Source organism: Monodon monoceros, unplaced genomic scaffold (assembly GCF_005190385.1).
Source record: "Monodon monoceros isolate NGI ecotype Baffin Bay Population unplaced genomic scaffold, NGI_Narwhal_1 Super_Scaffold_13, whole genome shotgun sequence".
Lineage (NCBI taxonomy): Eukaryota > Metazoa > Chordata > Mammalia > Artiodactyla > Monodontidae > Monodon > Monodon monoceros.
In genome coordinates, this window is record NW_021703769.1 from 51,431,685 (window position 1) to 51,456,726 (window position 25,042).

General features: G+C 44.6%; 1 protein-coding gene across 2 annotated transcripts in view; it reads right to left on the reverse strand.

Moving 5' to 3' along the window:
• Positions 1–25,042, reverse strand: part of TRAP1 (TNF receptor associated protein 1) — a 44,636-nt gene that overhangs the window by 15,392 nt on the left and 4,202 nt on the right. Inside the window, exons 2-6 of one of the 2 annotated variants that reach the window (XM_029220286.1) lie at positions 7,660–7,824; positions 6,679–6,761; positions 5,359–5,499; positions 1,013–1,084; positions 609–769 (exon numbers count right to left, since the gene is read on the reverse strand). In XM_029220286.1, the coding sequence (XP_029076119.1) occupies positions 609–769; positions 1,013–1,084; positions 5,359–5,499; positions 6,679–6,761; positions 7,660–7,824 (622 nt within the window). Of the gene's footprint in view, positions 1–608; positions 1,085–5,358; positions 5,500–6,678; positions 6,762–7,659; positions 7,825–25,042 lie in introns of both variants that reach the window. The other variant, XM_029220287.1, reaches the window with a different exon arrangement.

Sequence of the window (25,042 nt, forward strand, 5' to 3'; positions counted from 1 at the left end):
GAGCACCAGACTCCGGGAAGAGACCCCCATCCTGTGCTAACTCCAAGCGCTCCGGACCCCTGGCCAGATGCCTCCTCCCAAGAGCAGAAGCACACGAGGGGCACCTTGTCGATCCCTCGGCCCTGGTGACTGTGGGCCCCACTTTCACTTTTCCTGCGGGAAAGCAGGATTCAGAAATGAAGTTTGGGGGCTTGTGAGATAAACACTTAACCTTGGCTATGGTGGGTGCCATCCTCCACGAACAGTTGAGATGTTCCTGGACATCGCAGGCCCAGCACACGGTGGAGACGGCGGGAGGTGGGGCAGCCAGGGAGCCAAACCCTGACCCCCATGAGGAGTCAGGGACGTGCCCTCAGAACAAAGGCACCAGCCCCGGAGCACAGAGCGGGGACCCACCCAGCAAAAAAGAGTAACGGCTCCCTGAGTGTGGGGCTCAGGCCTCCCATGAAAAGCCCAGGATGGCGCACTGGCACTTTCCAAGGAGCCTGGCTTCCCAGACCAGGCTGCGAGCTCCAGCTGAGTCCCACTCTGCGTGGCAGGCGACACTTGCCTCGATGGCCCCAGGGCCCGGGGACACTCCGTGTGTGACGTGGGACCTGCTCACTTACCCGTCTGAAAGCCACTGGTACCCAGGGCTGCCTGCGTCCACCGAACGAGAATAGACCTCGACTCTGTCAGCCACCATGAAGGCCGAGTAGAAACCCACTCCAAACTGGCCGACGATCTTGCTGCTGGCCTCCGCCTGGCTCTGGAGTGCATCCAGAAAGGCCTGTGGGGTGAGACTGGTCAGAGGGAGGCGGCCCTGCCCCGGAGACCTGCCGACACAGTGAAATCCTGTGATAAAGAGTCCCCAATGCCAACAAGCTCGTGCCTGAGGACATTCCTCTGAAGCTGGTGTCCAGAGCGTCTGGGACCTACCCTCTCTGGCCAGAACTGCCCTTTGAGGGGAGACCCTCGAACCTGAGAGGGGGAACAGCTGCAGCACCTGATGAAAGGGCAGCGGGGGGCTTACCTTCGACCCCGACCTGGCAATGGTTCCCAGGTTGGACACCAGCTCCTCCTGTGTCATCCCGATGCCAGTGTCCTGAGGAGAGAGACAAGCTAAGCACCCAAGCGAATGCACCAGGGAGCCAGGATGGACGTGTGGGGACACCCAGCAGGAGCACATCAGTTACACTTGCCAGGTGGGCCCAGCAAAGTAAGAGCACTGTCACCAGAAAAGGCCAATTCTAGCCACGTCAGCCAGGCCTCACTGGAGAAAACCTCACTAGAGGATAGACACATAGATTAAAGGGACAAAACAGAGTCCAGGAAGAGCTGCACAGACAGTGTCACGTTATTTTTGACAAAGGTTCCAAGACAAATCACGGGGGAAAGGAAAAACAAATGGTGCAGAAACAATGGGACAGCCACAGGCGAAAAACAACTCTTAGCCCTTCCCTTACATAAAAACAAAATGATCACAGATCTAAGTGTAAGAGCCAAGGCTGTAAAACTTGTAGAAGAAAAGATAGGAGAAAATCTTTATCACTTTGGAATAGGCAGACTTTTTCGATAGGTCACTAAAAGCATGAAGCATAAAAGGAAAAAGTGATAAACTGGATTTCATTAAAAACTTCTGCTTTTCAAAAGCCACTACTAAGAAAATAAAAAGGCAAGCCACAGACTAGGGGAAAATATTTGCAAAAGTATATCTGATACAGGACTCGTATCTAGAATATACAAAGAACTCTTACAACGCAATAAAAAGACAAACAACCTGATTAAAAATGAGCAAAAATCTGAAAGACATTTCACAAGGAAGATATACGAATGGCAAACACATGAAAAGACACTCAACACCATTAATCATTAGGGAAATGAAAATTAAAACCACAATGAAATACACTGCTCACTCACCAGAATGGCTAAAATTAAAAAGACTGACAGTGACAAGTGCTGACAAGGATGTACAGCCAATGGCATCCCAAATGCTGCCAGGAGTTACGCAGAATGGGACACCTGCTGTGGGAACATTTGGCAGTTTCTCATAAAGTTAAACAGACACTTTGCTTACAGCCCAGCAATCCTATTCCTAGGTATTTACCCAAGAGAAATGAAAATATATGCCCACTCGAAGACTTAAATGTTCACAGTGGCTTTATTCCTAACGTCCCCAAGTGCTCACCAACTCGTGAATGGATACGTAAAACTGTGATGCCTCCACACAGCAGAGCACTTCTCAGTGACAGAAAGGAACAAACTACTGATACATGCAACAGCGTAGAAGAATCTCAAAAGCACTGTGACAAGTGAAAGAAGTCAGACTCAAAAGACTACCTCCTGTGTAATTCTGTTTATATGAAATTTCAGAAAACAGAAAACCATAGTGCCAGAAAGCAGATCAGTGGCTGACAAGGGCTGGGAAAGGCAGGGAATACTGGGGTGATGACATCAGTGGTGTGGGTGGTCCCATGACTGTGTATGTTGGTCCAAACACACTGTGCACTTGAACTTGGGGAACTTGATTATATGTAAAAATCATATCTCAATAAAGCTTCTCAAAACAACAGCAGCAGCAAGCAAGGCACACACATGCACAGAGCAGAGCAAAGGAGTGAACAAGAGAGCACCAGACACCAGCAGCAATTCTGAGAAGCAAAACCAGGCCTGCTGGGAAGAGGCAGAGTCCATGGAGGCAGGCCCTCCACTCCGTAGGATACGTGCCCCACAACCCCCCCACCCCCGCCGCCCCATAATCCCAGCCAGCAGGTCCTAGAGCAGCTGTCTCGGGAACGTGGTGGCCCTCAGGCCCACTGCCTGATGAACCCCACTTCTGCCTTTCTAACTCTTTGACTTTAAACTGCTCAAAGGTTACAACAGCCGCCAAAACTATTGCTGTGTCTAAACTAAGACTGTTAATCCAAATACCGGGCTGTGATTAAAATATAGTACCACAGAATATTCAATAACATGGGGAAATATGCATCACAAGAGTATAAGTATAGTTAAAAGTGTGGGGCTTCCCTGGTGGCGCAGTGGTTGAGAATCCACCTACTAATGCAGGGGACCGGGTTCAAGCCCTGGTCTGGGAAGATCCCACATGCCGCAGAGCAACTAAGCCCGTGTGCCACAGCTACTGAGCCTGTGCTCTAGAGCCCACAAGGCACAACTACTGAGCCCACATGCCACAACTACTGAGCCTGCACGCTGCAACTACTGAAGCCTGCGTGCCTAGAGCCCGTGCTCCGCAATGAGAGAAGCCACCACAATGAGAAGCCCGCGCATCACATCGAAGAGTAGCCCCTACTCGCCTCAACTAGAGAAAGCCTGTGTGCAGTGACAAAGATCCAACACAGCCAAAAATAAATAAATTTTTTAAAAAATGTGAAGAGTTACAGCTGACTCTTGAATAACACGGATCGGAACTATGCGGGTCCACCTATTCACAGATTTTTTTCCAATAGCAAGTACTACCTACAGTACCACACGACCCGCAGTTGGTTGAATCCGTGGATGTGGAACAGTGGGTACAGAGGAACTGCGTAGGGAGACCTGCAAATGTGGAGGAACTGGGTATACAGAGGACAGACTAGAAGTTATATGTGGATTTCTGACTGTGGGGAGGGTCTGTCCCCGCCTCCCCAGTGTTATTCAGGGTCACCTGTATATTAAAAAATAATATATGATTTAAAAATCTGTTTAGGGAATTCCCTGGCAGTCCAGTGGTTAGAACTCCGTGCTCTCACTGCCAAGGGCGTGGGTTCAATCCCTGGTCAGGGAACTAAGATCCTACAAGCCTCGTGGCGTGGCCAAAAAAATTTTTAAAAATCTGTTTAGGGCTTCCCTGGTGGCGCAGTGGTTGAGAGTCCGCCTGCTGATGCAGGGGATACGGGTTCATGCCCCGGTCCAGGAAGATCCCACGTGCCGGAGCGGCTAGGCCCGTGAGCCATGGCCGCTGTGAGCCATGGCCGCTGAGCCTGCGCGTCTGGAGCCTGTGCTCCGCAACAGGAGAGGCCACAACAGGGAGAGGCCGCGTACCACAAAAAAAAAAAAAAAAAAAAAAAAAAAAATCTGTTTAGATATGTAGACAAATGCATAGATCAAAACCCTAAATAGACACACACTAAAATGTCAACAGTATTTATCTTTGAATGATGGGGTGATTTTAAGTTTTCTCCTCTTCGAAAAGGGAACCCCTCTTACACTGTTGGTGGGAATGTAAACTGGTGCAGCCACTATGAAAAACAGTATGGAGGTCCCTCAGAAAACTAGAGTTGCCATGTGATCCATCAAACCCACTCCTGGGCACATACCCAGACAAAACTATAATTCGAAAAGATACATGCGCCCCTATGTTCACAGCAGCACTATTTACAATAGCCAAGACATGGAGACAACCTAAATGTCCGTTGACAGATGAATGATAAAGATGTGGTATATATATATATATATATATATATATATATATATATATATATAATATTACTCGGCCATAAAAAAATAATGAAATAAAGCCATCGGTAGCAACATGGATGGACCTAGAGATTACCATACTAAGTGAAGTTAAATCAGAAAGAGAAAGACAAATACTATATGATATCACTTACATGTGGAATGTAAAATACAACACAAATGAACCTATCTACAAAACAGAAACAGAATCACAGACACAGGGAACAGACCTGTGGTTGCGGGGCAGACTGTGGGGAGGGATGGATAGGAGTTTGGGATTAGCAGATGAAAACTATTATACATAGGATGGATAAACAACAAGGTCCTGCTGTAGAGCACAGGAACAATATTTAATATCCTGTGATAAACCAGAATGGAAAAAAATATGAAAAAGAATATATAACAGTCACTTCATTGTACAGCAGAAATTAACACAACATTGTAAATCAACTATACTTCAATAAAATTTAACAATAAATAAATAAAACGTCTCCTCTTCTGCGTATCTGTATTTTCTAAATTTTCTATGTTGAATGAGTGGGGTTTTTGGTTTTTTTTTTGCAGTATGCGGGCCTCTCACTGCCGTGGCCTCTCCCGTTGCGGAGCACAGGTTCCGGACGCGCAGGCTCAGTGGCCATGGCTCACGGGCCTAGCCGCTCCGCGGCATGTGGGATCTTCCCAGACCGGGGCACAAACCCGTGTCCCCTGCATCGGCAGGTGGACTCTCAACCACTGCGCCACCAGGGAAGCCCTGAATGAGTGTTTTTATAGTAAATTAACAGTAACGGTGGTCAGCAGGTTACTAGGAGCCTACAGCCATGACGAAAAGGCAGCCTGTCCCCCATCCCAGCGGGTGGAGAGGCACTGGCGGTCACCAGCATGGGAGGCAAGGTGGCGTGCCCCGCGTCGAGACACTTGAAGTACCTGGATCGTGATGGTGCCTTTCTCGGCATCAGTCTGCAAGTGAATCTCCATTTCCGGCAGCGTCTGGCCTTCAGACACCAGCTTATGACGCAGCTTTTCCAAGGCGTCGCTAGCATTGGAGATCAGCTCCCGTATGAACACCTACGGAAATGGAAAGAAGATGCCAACGCTGCAGGACCTATTTGGTTAGCAGCATCTGCAGCAACTGGTACAGGCTGGGGGAGAAATGCCACAGAACTGTTTAACCAGAAAGACGTCCTGCTTTCCTCAAAGGCAGTTTCTCCAGGGCAGCTCACAGAATGACTGAAGTTAGATCACATTGCCATGACCCAACTTTATGTCGACTCTGACTCTACTGCTCCTTCCTCAACATCAAACCTGGAGTTAGGTGTCAATCTGTTAAGTTAATTCCAAACAGGACCCTGTGAGACAACTTCTTTCTCAACTCTTGCCCAGGGATGTCAAAATATCCTCAAAACATATTTTTTCTACTCCACGAAGGACTCACTGACTTCATTTAATCTAATCACAAACCAGACCTACCATGTTCAGGAGAAAAAAGGGCCACAGACCCAACTACCAACCCGTGTTTGTAAAGCCCTTTACCAGCGACAGACCTTCCATTTACAGTCATGGGGAGAGGGAAGGAGGTGTGGCCTGACCCCAAGAGAACCGAAGCCGGATGTCACAGGGACACTTGAATATAGAATTTAACAGGACGAGACCTGGAAATATTCCCTGGAAAGTCCTTTCATTTTGGAAAGTTATGCTTTACCCTTTTCAAATTCTTTGCAGTTTAGCAAAAATGAGCATGGAAACGATGGTTCACCATGGCCTGTCACCCTTGGGCTTCATCATTTTGAGCTTCATCTCCTCAAAAAGGTCCTTGGCAGCTCCTCCCTGCTCTACTCCACCCTGGGCCGGGGTCTTCCTCCTTCAGCCCCAACACCCCCACAGACCACAGGTGGCAATGCCAGGTGATGAGGGACGTGAACCCAGGGCCTCAGCACACATCAACAACACCACAGAGATGGACCTCAGCAGGACCCCACGGCAACACCTGAAGGACTTCTAAATTATCAGCAAAATTCATTAATTCCCAGGTTCAATCTGGCTCAAAGAATCACCTGCATATAGTTATCCATGAAACCCAACAGATTTTGGTAAAAATACTCTCACTGGTAGCCAAGATCAGGACCTGTCCAAATTTAATGCATTTTCACAGCTAATGTACTAGCTGGCACCTCCCCAGAATAGCATAGAAACAGTCTTGCCAAAAGAAACCTTGCGAGTGCCGGGAGTGATTAGCGGGTACCGCACCTCTTTTTCTGAGTACAAGGAACGGGCAACGATGTCCAGAAGCTTCTTTGTCTCAGCCTGGAACTCATGTTTGGAAACAGAACCTAGTAATGAATTGCAGACACAACCAATAAAGTTTAATGTCTTTTTTCGTGGAAGAATATGCTATGTAAAACATTCAAAAAAATCTTTAAGGTAAGGAGTTTTAAACATGTTTCAAAACAGCGAACAAAAAAGAAAGAAAGAAACCAAGTGTCTGGGCCTCAGGCAGGAGGTCTTGGGAGCGGAATAAACCAGTGGTTCCCTCTCCCCACAGAAAGGGGCGTAGGGGCACAAGCCCTCACCTGCCTCCCTCCCCACAGCCCGCAGGCCTCAGGTCGGGCTACATCCAGGGGCTGTCGAGGCTGGCACTTTACCCAGTCCTGAGGCGAGCTGGCTCTAACAACGAGACCCTGGATTCTATTCCTGAATACAGTGGTTTCCAAATTGATCATTTAGAGAGCAAAATAACAAGAAAACCTCGCTTCTCCTCTTAACCCAAACATCAAATATTCTGTTGTCGTCTCATTTGAAGGCCAGAAATGGACCCACTGCAGGACTGGCTCTGGAGATTGCCTTCCACACTTGCCAGGAATGAAGGACAAGCCAGACTGCAGTCCTTCACCGGCGGGGCCAACACTGAGTTTGCGTCCTGCTTCCATGATTATTAGCAGATGTGCCGTGAATCACCACTTTAAAGGGGCCCCGTGCGAACTCACGGGTGACCACCAGAGGGGGCAAGATACGCCAGGATGGAAGTCAGAAGTTCCCGAGAAGCCGGAAACGCAGGAGGCATTGTTTTGGGGAACCCTCCCTCCAACCAAGACCTTCCTTCGTCTGAAGCGAGTGGGTGGCTCTATCAATCATTGCTTCTGCCTCAAAATCTTCCCCTCACGAGCCAGCAACGAGCCAACAACGAGCCAACAAAGACTTCCTGGACCCAAACACAGCCACATACAGTACCCTGCACGGTCTCCGAGCTGCTGATGATAGAGTGCAGGGGCTCCTCCTTCCGGTCCTCAGCAGCCTGGGAGCTGAACCGCCGTCCAACGTGGGAGCTTGAAGCCAGGTTTTGCCTGGGACTCCAGGACTGGGCTGGGGGCCTCCAAGGACACAGAACTGGTTTTCCTGAAAAGACAAATGTGAGAAAGAATGAGAGTTAATAAGACTTCAGAAACAGAAAATCCTAATTTGTTCACGTCTGGCAGATGCTAACGTGGAATTCTTTAAGGCAGGCTTTTGCTCAAAAGACCCAGTGTCACCCAGGAGAAATCAGAAGTGACAAATGCAGTGCAGCTAGCTGGTATTTTGGCAGGTAGTTCTGGTAACATATCCTCACACGTGGCAAATACCAAGAACATATGAGAACTTGGGGCAGAACTGCAGGAACGGGCAGGGGCCTTTTGACACCACTTCCCACTTACGTCCCCCAGTGAGATCGTGCACAAACCCACCAAACCCACACACGCCTCAGTTCTCACAGCCCCTCCAGGAGCCGGAAATAACGACAGGCTGGCCAGTCTTCTTATGGTGTAACTAACATGGAAAAAGGGAGAAAAAATACCCCTAAGAGGGAGCCAAATTTTAAAATGTTGATGTTCTCAAACAGTCTCATCATCTTCTAAAGAATCTTTGCTGATTCTTTTCCTTTCCCTTTTTGTCCAAAACTGTCAAAGAGTTTTTTTAATTAGTGTATTTAAAAACTGCAAACCAGGGGATGATCTCCTCTACTTTGCAATCAGGAAGGGGATTCACAATGTCTCTTGAGTTGCTTTTCTGTAACTTCCTGCTCAGCACAGTGGACCAAGAAACCACTGCAAGGGAAGAAGGAAAACCCTTCCATTTGACACTGCTGTCCCCAGCCTGGTATGGTTGACAGACGCTACAGAAATACATGCAAAGGAATGTCCCTGGTGGCGCAGTGGTTAAGACTCTGCGCTCCCAATGCAGGGGGCCCAGGGTTTGATCCCTGCTCAGGGAACTAGATCCCACATGCATGCTGCAACTAAGAGTTCACATGCTACAACTAAGAGTTGACACGCTACAACTAAGGAGGCCGCCTGCCACAACTAAAACCTGGCGCAACCAAATAAATTTAAATAAATATTAAAAAAAAAAAAAAAGAAACACGTGCAGATACCTCCACTCTAACCGGCAGGATGGAGCCAGTCCTCACCAGCAGCCCCTGAAGACACTCGCTGGGGACTGGCATTGTTCAGTAGGCACTTAAGGCCCGACCTTTTCAAGGATACAGGTCAGACATACAAGACACTCCATGTGAAAGTCTAGGCCATAACAAACTGCAGCTGCCTGTTATGTAACTACATACATGTGACAGTCAGAAAGGAATGATTTAGAACGTCCAGAAATAACCTGTAGGTTTAAAAATCAACATATTGACTTCCACATTCCTACAAGGTATAAAAATCTGCATTTTCTTTAAGCTTATTCTTGGATTTATAAATAACACGATGTTAGCCTTTACCTCTACGCAGAATACCTTTAAAACTACCCCATTTCAGAAAATATTCAATTTCCAAACAATCTAAATATTGATATTTAATTCTCTGGCCTAACTGTATTGTTCACCTTATCCATATAGCTTAAAAAAAAACCAAAAACAAAAAACCCACAACTGGAGTATTTCTTCTGGAATTAAATGGTATTTGGTTAGAGGGTTTAACAAACAGTCTGCACCAGGCCAGGTGGGGGTGCTGGGGTCCCTGTGATCCCAGCTGGTGCCCTGATGCAGGGCGAATGATGCCAGTGGACTATGGGCAACCCCAAGCTGCCTCCCCTCCCAGGGACAGCGCTCCTGGCCACATTTGGAGACATAAACAGGTTCCCCACAAAAGCTGGGAACCCTCTGCTTTAAAGTACAGTAGAACTTCAGGATGAAATCAGTGAGACTGGGATAAAGGAGAGATGTTTGAGGGATGCAAGACCCGGGCTGGGCCTCAGGACGGATTCTGGATTCTAGTCCTCCATTGAGCACTACTCTGGACGTGAAAGTGTTTGGGCCACCGGAAGTCAGAGTGGTGGGGGAGGTCCCCCAGAAGAAGAGGGGCAGAAAGCTCGGTAAGCACAGATTGGTGGTGTTCCTGACCATGCCTCCACATAAGCACGAAGATGCTGAAAGCATTTTAGAAATTCTTACATCTGATACTCCTCTTACTACATTTCATCGGCAACCACTCCCTATCACATGGCCTCAGGAAAGGACACAGTGGGGAGGAGGGGATCATACTGCGTCTTCTTCCAACAGTGATATGCACGAAGCACTTATCCTTGTCCCCCCAGACCTCCCCCAGCTCTCCGGGTCCAAGGCCTTTGAGCAGGTTTTCCTGCCTACAGCACTGTTCCCTGCAACCCATCCCTTAAATTTCAAAATGTTATTCTCCTGACACCAATTCCATCTTGTTATTTCTGATTTCTGAGGACTTATTCCTGAACGCAACCTCATCAATTCCAAATGCTTCAGGCTGGTCTTCCAGGCCCTCCACTAAGCAACGCCCCAAACCTCCGGAACTCACCTCCTTCCTCCCCAGTCCAGCAGGCCTGCTGACACCCCATGCCCTAGAAGAAGGACTCCTGACCCGCTCCACTTGCATACATTTGTTGAACTGACCCCTATCCCCACTTCCTGTCCTGCCCTTCTGCTCATGGTCCTTTCCTCGCCATCTGCCTTTCAGTCCCATCAGGAAAGAACAGGTTGCATTTCCTCATGGTTAGCTGTAAACCATCCCTACCCCAAAGGAAACCAGAAATCACACAAAATAGAACAATTCAGAGGCTAAGGGCTCCTCTCATTTTCAGACTCCTTGAACTAACTGTTCTAAACCTGCTCTCTTATGGGGGGAAGGGGCTACTGGATTATGGCTGGCACACTTTTTTATTTCCAGTCTTCTGTGTATAAATATTTTAATCAACAACACGTCTTAGGGACTTCGCTGGCAGTCCAGCGGTTAAGACTCCGCACTCCCAGGGGCTTCTCTGATGGCGCAGTGGTTGAGAGTCTGCCTGCTGATGCAGGGGATGCGGGTTCGTGCCCCGGTCCACATGCCGTGGAGCGGCCGGGCCCATGAGCCATGGCCGCTGAGCCTGTGCGTCCGGAGCCTGTGCTCCGCAACAGGAGAGGCCGCAACAGGAGAGGCCACACAGTGAGAGGCCCGCATACTGCAAAAAAAAAAAAAAAAAAAAGACTCCGCACTCCCAATGCAGGGGGCCTGGGTTCGATCCCTGGTCAGGGAACTATATCCGTCATACTGCAACTAAAAAAGAACCTGCATGCCACAACTAAGACCCAGCACGGCCAAATAAATAAATAAATAAATATTTTTTTTTAAAAAAAAACATCTTAGAGATCACTCTGTTTTAGTACATATAAAGCTGCTTATTCTTTTTAGTGAGCAAATAATATTCCACTGTAATGGATAAGTATTTAACTAGCGCTCAACTGATGGATGTTTAAACTGTTTCCAGTCTTGTGCTGTTAAAAATAATGCTCCAAAGTGATAAAGAGTTATCTATTGATTGCATGCTTACCCTTCATGGAAGAAAGGAGATACAGGAAAATATCCATGTTTCCACTCTTTTGTGCAAAAGAAACAGGAAGGATAATTGGAAACTAATGAGATTGTGTATTCGTTTGCTAAGGCTGCCGTAACAAAGTACCACAGACAAGGTGGTTTACAACACAGAAACTTAATCTCTCACAGTTCTGGAGGCCAGAAGTGGAAAACCAAGGTGTTGGCAGGGCTGATTCCTTCTGAAGGCTCTGAGGGACAGTCTGTCCATGCCTCTCTCCTGGCTTTTGGTATTGCCAGCAGCCCTGGGCTTGGGGCTGCCTCACTCCACTCTCTGCCTCTGTCATCACATGGTCCTCTCTTCCCCATGTGTGTCTCCTCTGTGTCCAAATTTCGCTCTTCTTAAGGTCAGTTACACCGGATTTGGGGCTCACTCTAATCCAATATGACCTCATCTTATTATACCTGCAAAGACCCTACTTCCAAATAAGGTCACATTCACAGGTAAGGGCTTGAACGTATCTTTTGGGGGCACACAATTTAAGCCATAAGAAACTGGTTACAAGGGCTGTTAATTTCCTGGGACTGCTGTGGCAAAGCACCACAGGCTGGGCAGCTTAAACAACAGAAACTTATCATCTCACAGTTGTGAAGGCTAGAAGTGTAAAATCAAAGTGTTGGCAGGGCTGGTTCCTTCTGAGGCTGTGAAGGAGAATCTGTTCTATTACTCTCTCCCAGCTTTGGGAGCCCCAGGCATTCTTTGGCTTAGAGATGACCACCTTCTCCCTGTGACTTCACATCGTCTCCCCTCTGCTCGTGTCTGCCTCTGCATCCAGATTTCCCCTTTTTATAAGGACACAGTCATATCGGATTAGGGCCCACCCTAACGACCTCATCTTAACTTGATCTTCTGCAAAGCCCCTATTTCCAAATAAGATCGCATTCACAGGTCCTGAGGGTTAGAATTTCAGCATCTTTTGGGGGACACATGATTCGACCCATAACAGATGTGTGGGAACAGAATGGAGAAAGAAGGTTGGGAATGGCGTAGCAGAGCTGAGGGGAACGTGCATTTCTGAGTATCCCTTTTCCCTCTGACTCTTAGAACCATGGTAATGTTTCACATACCCAAAAAGTAAATAGTTAAGAGCAACCAGGGTGTGTGGAGAACAAAAAACTAAATACAAACAGTAACAAATGTGCACAACTATATTATGAATAACATAACTGCCCTGAAAGAACCTAAGTGACTTTAGAAAACAGCATTTGGGGAAAAAGAAAAAAACCAGTACTTTGCACAGGTGACCCTTGAACAACGGGGGTGTTGGGGCACAGAACCCTCCACCCCACCCCCCGTGAAGTTGAAAATCCAAGTATAACTCTGTAGTTGGCCCTCCAACACAAGCATATCCACATCCATGGATTCCAACCAACTGCAAATTGTGTAGTACTGCAGTACCTACTTAGTGAAAAAAATCCGCAAATAAGCGGACCCTCACAGTTCAGAGGTCAACTGTTCAAGGGTCAACTGTATATTGTAAAGCTGGGCTCAAAAAGGACAGCATACTATTACTGTAGCAGAAGCGGTAGCAATTCTCAAACTGCTCTGTGTATATACTAAGCTCAAGCAAGTGAGTACATTGTGACTCAAGTCAGGAGAAAGGGGTCAGGAAAGGGCAGGGGGAGGCCAGGGTGAACCCTGCTGTGCTGCAAATGGAGGCATCAGTGTCAGTGTAGAAATAAACACCAAGGTGCATATATGTGGGTGACAGTGCACACACACGCATACTTCCTGGCTGTGTCTGCGGACACCCAAGCAGCAGTGAGCACACCTGGCACCAGGGAGAGCACCCGTCTCGGACCTGCCACCCCAAAGTCCCACATCCCAGGAAATGCTTTCATCCTGGGCAAACTGGGGTGTGTGGTCACCCTCCCTGGCACCCAGGTCTTTGGTTTGTAAATACCATTCTCCAATAAAAGGAATCGAGACCACTGGAGAACACACCAGATGAGCCCAGAATACCTGTGGTGCTAGAAAGTGAAGGACTCACAGATGACGGGACGTGCTGAAAGGGCACAGGCTCTGAGCGGAAGGCGCTCCCGGTGACAAAATCTAGGACAACCTGAGCAACAACATAATGACAGTGGGGGACTGTCAGCTGGTGAACAAAATAAATATAAGTCCACACCTACATAAATAATAAATAAATGGAGGAGAAAGGACCTCTTCCTTATAGAATTACAATTAGTAAATGTATAAGGAATGATGGAAATAGACAATCACCATCAGACAAGCACAGTAACAGCTGTGACAGGTACAGATTGTTGATTTGATGTTCACCAGAAACAGAACATCTTCAGAATCTCAAAGAATCCCCCCTCTTGGTTTCAAAGAGAGAAACAGTACTTTACGGTGAAGTAAGTGGCAGATAACCTTTAACTAAGCAACTGCAGTCACCATCATCAGGAAGGAGATGTGTCCACATCCTGCAACTCCTGGTGGGGTGAGAGGGCACAGCCTGTTTTCTGTTGTGTTCTCACCAAAACCACATCTCGATCTAATCATAAGAAAACACCAGACGAACCCAAATATATATACACAAAAGTGTCAAGATGCTGAAAGACAAACACAAACTGAAGAGACACAAGTACAGGATGAGGATCCTGGTCCAGCAAAGGACATGGATGGGAAACCCAGCTAAAGTCAGGTAAGACCGGCATATTACCAAGTAGTACTGTGTCACTGTTATTTCAGTTTTCAATAATTATACCATGGCCACGAAAGATAGTAATATTAGGGGAAATTAAGGAAAGGGGAAGGGAAGACTGAGTACTATTTTTATAACATCTCTGTAAAGTAAAAAATATTTCAAAATAAAAAATAGGACTCTAAGGAATATTCCTATACATGTGTCATTTCATTTATGCACAAGTATACATTTGAGTACACATCGAGAAGTGGAATCATCAGGTCCAAGGTTATGTCCAATTTAAACTGTGGTCAATGCTGCCAACTCACCCTCCAGAAACTTATCAGTTTACATTCCCACCAGCAATATTATGAGAGTGTGCATCACCCCACACACTTGCTAAGATGGTAATGTTATAAAACTTTTGGATCTTAGCTTATCAGTTAGGTAAAAATTTTACTGTAGTTTTCATTTATATTTCTCTTATTATAAGCAAGATGGAGCATCTATCCACATTTTAAAATATTTTCTATTTCCTTTTATGTTAATGGACTGTTGATATCCTCTGATCATTTTCTACAGAATTTTTTCTTATTGATTTGTAAGAACTCTTTATATATTAAGGAAATTAGTCTTCTGTTTGTAAAGGACTTCCTTGCTCCAAGATTAAACACAATTTTCCCATGTCTTATTTTTCCTATTCCTTCTGCTTTTTTCCCCACTTAATACTCACAATACTTTTGAAAGGATTTAATATGTTGTTTATGATGGGAATAATATAAGTCCTCAGAGTTAGGAAAAGGGAAAAAATAAGCAATCCATATTTTCAACCACAATTTTAAGACTTTCCATTATATTCCAAGATTATATTAATCAACAGCTATCAAGAACAGATTTGATTTCAGGTTAACTGAACTTTCTACAGTAATTTTAAGAATAAACCAGGGCTTCCCTGGTGGCACAGTGGTTGAGAGTCCACCTGCCGATGCAGGGGACACGGGTTCGTGCCCCGGTCCGGGAAGATCCCACATGTTGCAGAGCGGCTGGGCCCGTGAGCCATGGCCGCTGAGCCTGCGCGTTCGGAGCCTGTGCTCCGCAACGGGAGAGGCCACAGCAGTGAGAGGCCCGTGTACCGAAAAAAAAAAAAAAAAAAAAAGAATAAACCAATAGTGCAGTAAGTCTGCCTGAACCAGATACAAACACACTATCTGCACAGTATCTGTCCTCACGTTCCCCCTACACCCTAAAGGAAAAACCACAAACCTCACTGTCAAGCTATAATGCCTTAGTATTAATCTGTTTGGTGGTTTGGGGTCACAAAATGGGAAGCACCGATAGTTTGAATCTGACAACACACACACCTGCCAGTGCTCATGCTGCTTCCTCTACCTCCAACTTCTTTCCATTTGAACTGCTTCAGGATCCAGCATAAGGCCCGCTCTCCCACCAGGCCTTCCCACCCCCCACCACAGTACACAATAATCTCTCCCTACTATGAATTCAGAGCACTTGTTTTCCATGCTACTAAATTAAAACTGCTATTACAAGCCAGCTTGTGGCATTTCTTCTACTATTAACTTTTTCTTAATATATAACATCTCACCAAAGTAGGGCAGGAACAAGCTTATATTTCTTAGCATCAAATTCTCTGAAGGCAAGAACAAACATATTTCTCTGTATGCCAAAGCATCTGATGCAGAAGCAGCCTTTTTTTTTTTTTTTTACAATCATGAAACTTTTTATCAGCATAAACATCACTATACTCAATCAGAAGCCCATTCAATCAGCCAACAGATGGCAGTAGTGATCCACAAGGCCATTTTAACTAGTAAGCATAAATTAAAAATGCAACTGCCAACATGGGCCTGCTAAGGAAGGCACATGAGTCAAAACACAATGGGTATGTTCTTTTTTTTTTTTTTTTTTTTTTGCGGTATGCGGGCCTCTCACTGTTTGTGGCCTCTCCCGCTGCGGAGCACAGGCTCCGGACGCGCAGGCTCAGCGGCCATGGCTCACGGGCCCAGCCGCTCCGCGGCATGTGGGATCTTCCGGGACCGGGGCACGAACCCGTGTCCCCTGCATCGGCTGGCGGACTCTCAACCACTGCGCCACCAGGGAAGCCCGGTATGTTCTTTTGCTTTGTTTTCTTAAGAAAAAAAAAAAAATCTTTCTTATATATCAGCCATAGTTCTTACTATGGTTTTGCTTCATAATGGCATCCTAAGTTATGTACCTTAAATACAGACACATTATTTTAAGCTATGAGAAATATGCTGATTGTTTCTCTGGAATTACATATTCCAAATGGACAATCTCCCATTTTCTCAAGTGTGATATGGATAACAGCAATTTCACTTTTCGTCTTTATTACACAAAGTGCCACTTCCTGTATGGCTGAGGTGTATCCTACCAACCAAACCTGACAACAACCATGAACACAGGAACAACAACAAAGAGACTACCTGAAGGCTCTGGAGAATCAACAAAAGCAGGCAGATTCTGGAGAGAAGATATTTGGAAGAAGGGAACAGCACAGAATGAGGGTGGGTTCAATGAGGGGTGGCTAAAACTCTAAGAGAAAACACACACAATGTCTACTTTTCTGGCCTGAAGAACCAGAGGAGAGATTTGGAAAACCACAGAATATGAAAAGTGAAGGGAGGAAATCCCAGAAAGGCGAGTCAGAGATAGGGAGCCCCCAATTTGGGGAATAAATTCTTCTAAGTCTCTGGCTGACCTCCTGAACCATGCATATGTGGGGCAAACTGCAAGCAGCCCAGTTAAGGAAAAAAGTCAAGCTGCTGCCTAAGAGAAAGTGTTTGCAGCGGCGGGCCAACCAGGTCAATACCCACCTTTAAAACAACAACTACTCATCAGAGGAATATAACAAGAGTCCAGAGATTCCACAAGGCAACATCCACAATGTCCAGGATGCAATAAAAAGTTACTCAATATACAGAGAATCAGGAAAACGCAACCCCTGCTAAAGAGAAGTGTCAGTCAATGGAGACTGGTGCCAAGAAGATCCAGATGTTGGTATCAGAAGACAAGGGCTTTAAAACAGCCATTATAACAATACTATATGACATAAAGTAAAATATGCTCAAAATAAAAGATGAGAAATCTCAGAGACAAACTATAATAGAAGAACCAAGTGGAAATCCTAGATACAGAAAATACCATGTCTGTACTGGGCATATACCCTCAGAAAACCATAATTCAAAAAGAGTCATGTACCACAATGTTCATTGCAGCTCTACTTACAATAGCCAGGACATGGAAGCAACCTAATGAATAAAGAAGATGTGGCACATATATACAATGGAATATTACTCAGCCATAAAAAGAAACAAAACTGAGTTATTTGTAGTGAGGTGGATGGACCTAGAGACTGTCATACAGAGTGAAGTAAGTCAGAAAGAGAAAAACAAATATTGTATGCTAACTCATATATATGGAATCTTAAAGAAAAAAAATGGTTCCAAAGAACCTACGGGCAGGACAGGAATAAAGACACAGACTTACAGAATGGACTTGAGGAAACAGGGAGGGGGAAGGGTAAGCTGGGATGAGTGAGAAAGTGGCATGGACATTATACACTACCAAATATAAAATAGGTAGCTAGCAGGAAGCAGCCGCATAGCACAGGGAGAACAGCTAGGTGCTTTGTGTCCACCTAGAGGGGTGGGATAGGGAGAGTAGGAGGAAGATGCAAGAGGGAGGAGATATTGGGGTATATGTACACATATAGCTGATTCACTTTGTTATACAGCAGAAACTAACACACCACTGTAAAGCAATTATACTCCAATAAAGAAATTTAAAAAAAAAACCATGTCTGAAACTTACAAATTAACTAGAAGGCTTAAAAACCAAATGGAGACAACAGAGGAGTCTATGGACTTCAAAATAAATTGACAGAAATTATTCAGTGTGAAACAGATTAAAAACAAATGAACAGGGCTTCCCTGGTGGCAAAGGCAGTGGTTGAGAGTCCGCCTGCCGATGCAGGGGACTCGGGTTCGTGCCCCAGTCCGGGAGGATCCCACATGCTGCGGAGCAGCTGGGCCCGTGAGCCATGGCCACTGAGCCTGTGCGTCCGGAGCCTGTGCTCTGCAATGGGAGAGGCCACAACAGTGAGAGGCCTGCGTACCGCAAAAAAAAAAAAAAAAAAAAAAAAAAAAAAAGAACAGGGTCTCAGATATATGTGGGACAACAGAAATAAGTTTAACATACATGTAATTGGAGTCCCAGAAGGAGCGGAGAAAGAGAATAGGGCAGAAAAAACATTTGAAGAAATAATAACTGGAAAATTCCCCCAAAGCTGGTCAAAGACATATATTTACAGATTCAAAAGTTCGATGAACCACTAGCAAGATAATATCAAAGAAAAACACCTAGGCACATCATAATCTAACTGCTGAAAACCAAATAAAAAGAGAAAATCTTGGAAGCAACCAGAGAAAAACAACACATTACATGCGGGAACAATAGGTTGAATGACAGCTAACTTTTCATCAGAAATAATGGAGGCTGAAAGACAATGGTACTTAATGCTGTTTAAGTATTAAACAGCAGACCTGCACTAAAAGAAATGCTACAGTTCTTCAGGCTGAAAGTAAATGATATGAAATGGAAACTTGGATCTTCAAAAAGGAATGCAGAACATCAGAAATGATAACCTATGTAAACACAAAAGAATTTTTCTCTAATTTCCTTAAAATATATACAGCAATTTAAACCAAAATTTAAAACATTATCTTGTGGGGTTTACAACATATGTACAGGCAATACATAAGACAAATGTAACATAAAGGATGGGGTGGAGGGAGTAAATGCACCTATATAGTTGCAAGGCTTTTACAGTTTATATGGTATATTACAATACTAATTCTAAACAGACTATGAAAAGTTAAGGATGAACATTACACTCTCCAGAGTAACCAATAAAAAATGATGCAAAGAGGTATAGCTAAAAAAGCATTAGTAAACTAAAATGGAATTCTAAAAAATATTTACTTGATCCAAAAGAATACAAGAAAGCTAGAAGACAGGAAGAAATGAGAGGGGACAAATAACATAATGGTAGAGATAAATCTGACTATATCAATAATTACATTTTAGGTCAATGGACTAAACACTTTGATTATAAAGGCAAAGACTGTCAGAATTGATAAAGCAAGACCTAATTATATGCTGTCTACAAAACAATCACTTTAAATATAAAAGCACAGATACACTGAAAGTAAATGAATGGAAAAAGATATGCCACGTAAAAAGTAAGCATAAAAAGGCTGGTAGGACCAGATTAGATCAGACAAAGTACACTGCAAAATAAAAAGTATTACCAGAGAGGACTTCCCTGGTGGCACAGTGGTTAAGAATCCGCCTGCTAATGCAGGGGACACGGGTTCCATCCCTGGCCCGGGAAGATCCCACATGCTGCAGAGCAACTAAGCCCATGTGCCACAACTATTGAGCCTGCACTCTAGAGCCCACAAGCCACAACTACTGAGCCCACGAGCCACAACTACTGAAGCCCGCGCGGCTACAGCCCGTGCTCTGAAACAAGAGGCCACTACATTGAGAAGCCCATGCACTGCAATGAAGAGTGGCCCCCGCTCACCGCAACTAGAGAAAGGCTGTGCGCCACAACAAAGAGCAAACGCAGCCAAAAATAAATAAATAATAGGGAAACATTATGAACAAATTTATGCCAAGAAATTTGACAACTTATATGAAATAGACAAATTCCTTGAAAAAATTATCCAAAGTGACAAATGAAACAGAAATTTTGAATTGCTTTATATGTAATAAAGAAATTGAATTTATTTGCAAAAGTATTTCTGTAAATAAAATTCCAGGCCCAGAATTTCTACTGAAGTCTATCAATCACATGAGGAAGAAGTAACATCAATCTTACACAGTTTCAGAAAATAGCAAAAGAAGGAATTATTTCCATTCAAGTTTTATGATGACAGCACAACCCTAACATCAAAAGCTGACAAAGACATCATGCACACACAATAAAAATACTACACCAATATCAATCATGGACACAGACATGGAGGTCCTTAATAAAATATTAGCAAGTAAAATCCATTAATATATAAAAATGATACTACATCACAACCAAGCAGGTTTATCTGAAGGATGTAAGGCTAGTTTAGCACTAGGCAGACCTTGGAGATATTGCAGGTTCAGTTCCAGACCACTACAATAAAGCGAGTACCACAATAATAAAGTCACACAAATTTTTTGGTTTCCCAGTGCATATAAAAGTTATATAATTAATCTAGATATTGCAGAACACTAAAGGTGACCCAGAAGTCCTTCAGAAGAGGAGTAGCTGAGTCCTTTGCCATTGTAAATCTGGGGAGGGAGAGTGATGGGTATTTAAGATGGAAGATAAGTTTGAGAATCGTTAAATAAAAAGTCAGGATGGAGAACAGAAATGATAATTAGATCCTTTTTAGAGGTAAAAAGATATATACTGGGCTTCCCTGGTGGCGCAGTGGTTGACAGTCCGCCTGCTGATGCAGGGGACACGGGTTCATGCCCCGGTCCGGGAGGATCCCACATGCCGTGGAGCAGCTGGGCCCGTGAGCCATGGCCGCTGAGCCTGTGCGTCTGGAGCCTGTGCTCCGCAACGGGAGAGGCCACTACAGTGAGAGGCCCGCATACCGAAAAAAAAAAAAAGTACTGAAAGAAATTATAAGAGATATTTTAAAAACAGCTTCGAGATATAATTCACCCAGTTAAAATGTACCATTCAATGGCTTTTAGTATATTTACAAAACCAACCTCATTATCTAATTGAGAATATTTTTAACACTCCAGAAAGAAACTCCATACCCATCAGTAGTCACTCCCCATTCCTCCTGCCCCCAGCTCCTGGTAGCCACTTTCTGTCTCTACAGATTTGCCTATTCTGGACATACTACACATGGTCTTTTGTCTATGGCTTCTTTCACTTAACGTAATGTTTTCAAGGTTCATCCACATTGTAGCACATAACATACCTCATTCCTTGTTATGGCTGAATAACATCAATTATATGGATAGGCCACATGATGTTTATCCAATTATCAGTTGATGGACAATTGGGTTGTTTCTGCTTTTTGGCTAATATTACGAATAATGCTGCTATAAACATTGTTGTACAAGTTTCTGTGTTTTAAATTCTCTTGGGCATAAACCTAGGAGTGGAATTGCTGGGTCAAATGGTAAGTCTATGCCATTTGTCTACATCAAAGTCTGTACCATTTGAGGAACTGCCAGACTGTTTTCCAAAGTGCTGTACCATTTTATATTCCTGCCAGCAGTGGGTGAAGGTTTCTCCACATCATCACAGATGTTTGTTATTGCCTGTGTTTTTTTTATTATAGCCACCCCGGTGGGTGTGAAGTGCTATCTCATCATGGTTTTGATGTGCATTTCCCTACCTAACGTCTAATAACATTGATCACTTGAGATCTTTTCCCTTAATGACTTAAAAGGGAACTCTGCCCAAACAAGACACCATAGCCCAAGAACCATAAATTTATGGACCACATAAAAATTAAAGTCAATAAAGTAGACCCTTAAACAAAAAAAAAAATTGTAACTATGAGATGTGATGGATGTTAACTAAACTTATTGTGGTGATCATTTTGCAATATATACAAATATTGAATCATTATGTTGCCCAGCTAAAACTATTATAATGTTATATGCCAATTATATCTCAATAAAAAATTAAAATTAAAAAAATTTAATGAATAAATAAAGACAATGAGGGACTTCCCTGGTGGTCCAGTGGTTAAGACTCCATGTTTCCACTGCAGGGGGCACAGGTTCGATCCCTGGTCGGGGAACTAAGATCCCGCATGTCACAGGGCACAGCCAAAAAAAACAAAACAAAAAGATCCCACATGTCACAGGGCACAGCCAAACAAAACAAAACAAAGAGGTAAAAAAAATAAAAACAAGAGGACCTCCCTGGTGGCGCAGTGGTTAAGAATCCACCTGCCAATGCAGGGAACATGGGTTCGATCCCTGGTCCGGGAAGATCCCACATGCCACGGAGCAACTAAGCCTGTGCGCCACTACTGAGCCTGCGCTCTAGAGCCCGCGAGTCACAGCTACTGAAGCCTGCACGCCTAGAGCCCGTGCTCCGCAACAAGAGAAGCCACCACAATGAGAAGCCTACACACCGCAACGAAGAGTAGCCCTCACTTACTGCAACTAGAGAAAGCCCACGCGCAGCAATGAAGACCCAATGCAGCCAAAAATAAAATAAAATAAATTTATTTTTTTAAAAATAAAACAATGAGCAATAACCACACTTAAAAAAATGAAAGTCAATGGGCAAACACACTAGAGAAAAAAAAGTCTGAAACATGTGGCAGAAGGCTAGTTTCCTTAATACAGCAAGATCACTCACAGATGTACAAGAAAAAGACCAACAGTGCAAGAGGAAAATGGCACTTCACAAAAAAGAGAAACATCAATGGCTTTGAATCACAGAAAAAGATGCATTACCACATTCATAGCTAAAGAATTGCATTTTAAAACAAGATAGCATTTTCACTGTCAGACTGACAAACATTTATAAAATAGTTATGCTAGCACTGGTGAAGGTGTAAAAAACTGTTGGTGGCACTGCCTGTGATTTTAAAAAGAACGAAGCCTGCAAACAACCTAAAGGTCCCTCAGGAGAAGGTTAAGTGAAGGAAGGGGCACCACACTGTGGCTCCAGGGCTCTGGGTGTCTAGATACAGCATGTGCAAAGTGTGAGGGGCAGACTGCGCACAGCCCGTGACCGGGGTAGCCCTTCTTCATTCCCAAGGGGAGGACGGTGTGGACACCCGTCGCTGCAGAGGCTTTTTCTGGAGCCACTGGGCAGTGAGCTGAGACAGGGTAGAAGTTTTTTTCACTGTACCAGTCTGTTCGGGAAAACACCACTACCTTCTCACTAATAAAAATGTAGAAATAATTTTTCTCAGGAAACTCCTATGAAGTTAGCTTTAACTCTAACTCCCCATCTTATCACCAGCTGCCCACATCTCCCCATGAAGTCACATGTAGAGGAAAGCAGCGCAACTCTAACCCGACTCCACTCAAGAGCGTCCCCAGCGCGCCCCCACCTCCTTACTGTCCCTCCAATATGCCAGCCCATTCCTGCCTCAGGACCCTGGCACCTACCACTCCCTCTGCTTGAAATGTCCTGCCTTGGACACCTTCACCTCCTTCCCGGCTTTGCTTAAACGCCACCCTGCACGTGAGGCCTCCCCTGACCGCCCCACTTCTACTGCGATCCTCTTCCTGCTTTGGTTTCTTCACATGACATCCATACAGCATGTACTTGTCTGCATCAACTCCACTCCACATCAGAGCCACAGAGGGCCAGGACTCCTGTCCGTCTCATCCCACAGCAGGCACTGCAGATGTTCGTTTAAGGAACTGCTGCTGCCACACTATGGAGCTCCAGTGGCCTTGACCATCTCATGTCTTTATTTTTCCCACGATCACCCTAGAGTTGGAGCAGGCCCTTGATAAACACATGGTCATTTTCTCAGAAGGTACAGCCACAGGACACAGTGTTTCTCAGAATGCAGGTCAAGATTGTTGATTATGAAAGCAATTCAGTGAACTAAGCAATTCAGTGAGCTAAGTCAGAATTTTTTTTTTTTTTAATGAAATGGAAAGTAAAAGAATGCATAGCATGGGACTTCCCTGGTGGCGCAGTGGTTAAGACTCCGTGCTCCCACTGCAGAGGGCCAGGGTTCAATCCCTGGTCAAGGAACTAGATCCCACATGCATACTGCAACTAAGAGTTCACATGTCAAAACTAAGGAGCCCGTGAGCCGCAACTAAGAAGCCCACCTGCCGCAACTAAGACCTGGTGCAACCAAATAAATAAATATTTAAAAAAACAACCAACACATAGCATAATACATGTAAGTATTTACAAAACTCTTTCAGCTAAGTATGTACACATATTTGTACAGTATATGCATACTTGTATAGCAGGTCACAATGTGAATACATTTCTTACCGGAGTACATGACAAAAAATGCTTGAAATTCACTCATCTAATATCAACCTAAACATTTCTAAGTTAAAGCTTCAGGTTCTATAAAAAGTAAAATTTTTAATAAGTTTACTTATAAAGTTTAAAATTCTGTAAAGGTACTTTCAGATCAATGAAAAGGAGAATTAAGCCTCTCCCCAAAAGGGAAAATACAATACTGGAAAAACCGTCATCCTTTGGAATGTAGCCTCTAGCTTTCTTTCCAGAACACCTCCAACTATGTTACCATAGTATTATGCTTGTAAGCATGAAATTCTCTGCTTTTCAGTATAAGTCAACTAGGATGGTTTCATTATCTCTCAAATTTCACCAGATACCACAGGTTAGCTATTCGCATCTGAAATTTCTCCAAACATTTTGTTTCTTAAGTTCTGTAATCATTTGAGGTAAGATTTAAGTATATCAATATTCTAGACAGAAAGTTCTTCACTTTCTATTTATATATCAAATAAAGATTTGGGGACTTCCCTGGTGGTCCAGTGGCTAAGACTCTGCACTCCCAATGCAGGGGGCCTGGGTTTGATCCCTGGTCAGGGAACTAGATCCCACATGCCACAACTAAAGAGTTCGCAGGCCACAACTAAAGATCCCACATGCCGCAAAGAAGACCAGGCTCAGCCAAATAAATAAATATTAAAAAAAAAAAAAAAGATCTGTATTCCCTCAAAATTTTCTACGTGCGTTCCTCTGGAATTCCTCAACATTTTCACTATTTCTTAAACCTTACTGTGTTTCACAGCCTGTTTTGGTTTTTTTTTTTTAATTTATTTACTTTTGGCTGTTTGGTCTTTGTTGCTGCACAACGGCTTTCTCTAGTTGTGGCGAGCGGGGGCTACTCTTCGTTGCGGTGCATGGGCTTCTCATTGCAGTGGCTTCTCTTGTTGCAGAGCAAGGGCTCTAGGCGCGTGGGTTTCAGTAGTTGCGGCTCGCGGGCTCAGTAGTTGTGGCTCACAGGCTCTAGAGCACAGGCTCAGCAGTTGTGGTACATGGGCTTAGCTGCTCCACAGCGTGTGGGATCTTCCCAGACCACGCCTCGAACCTGTGTGCCCTGCATT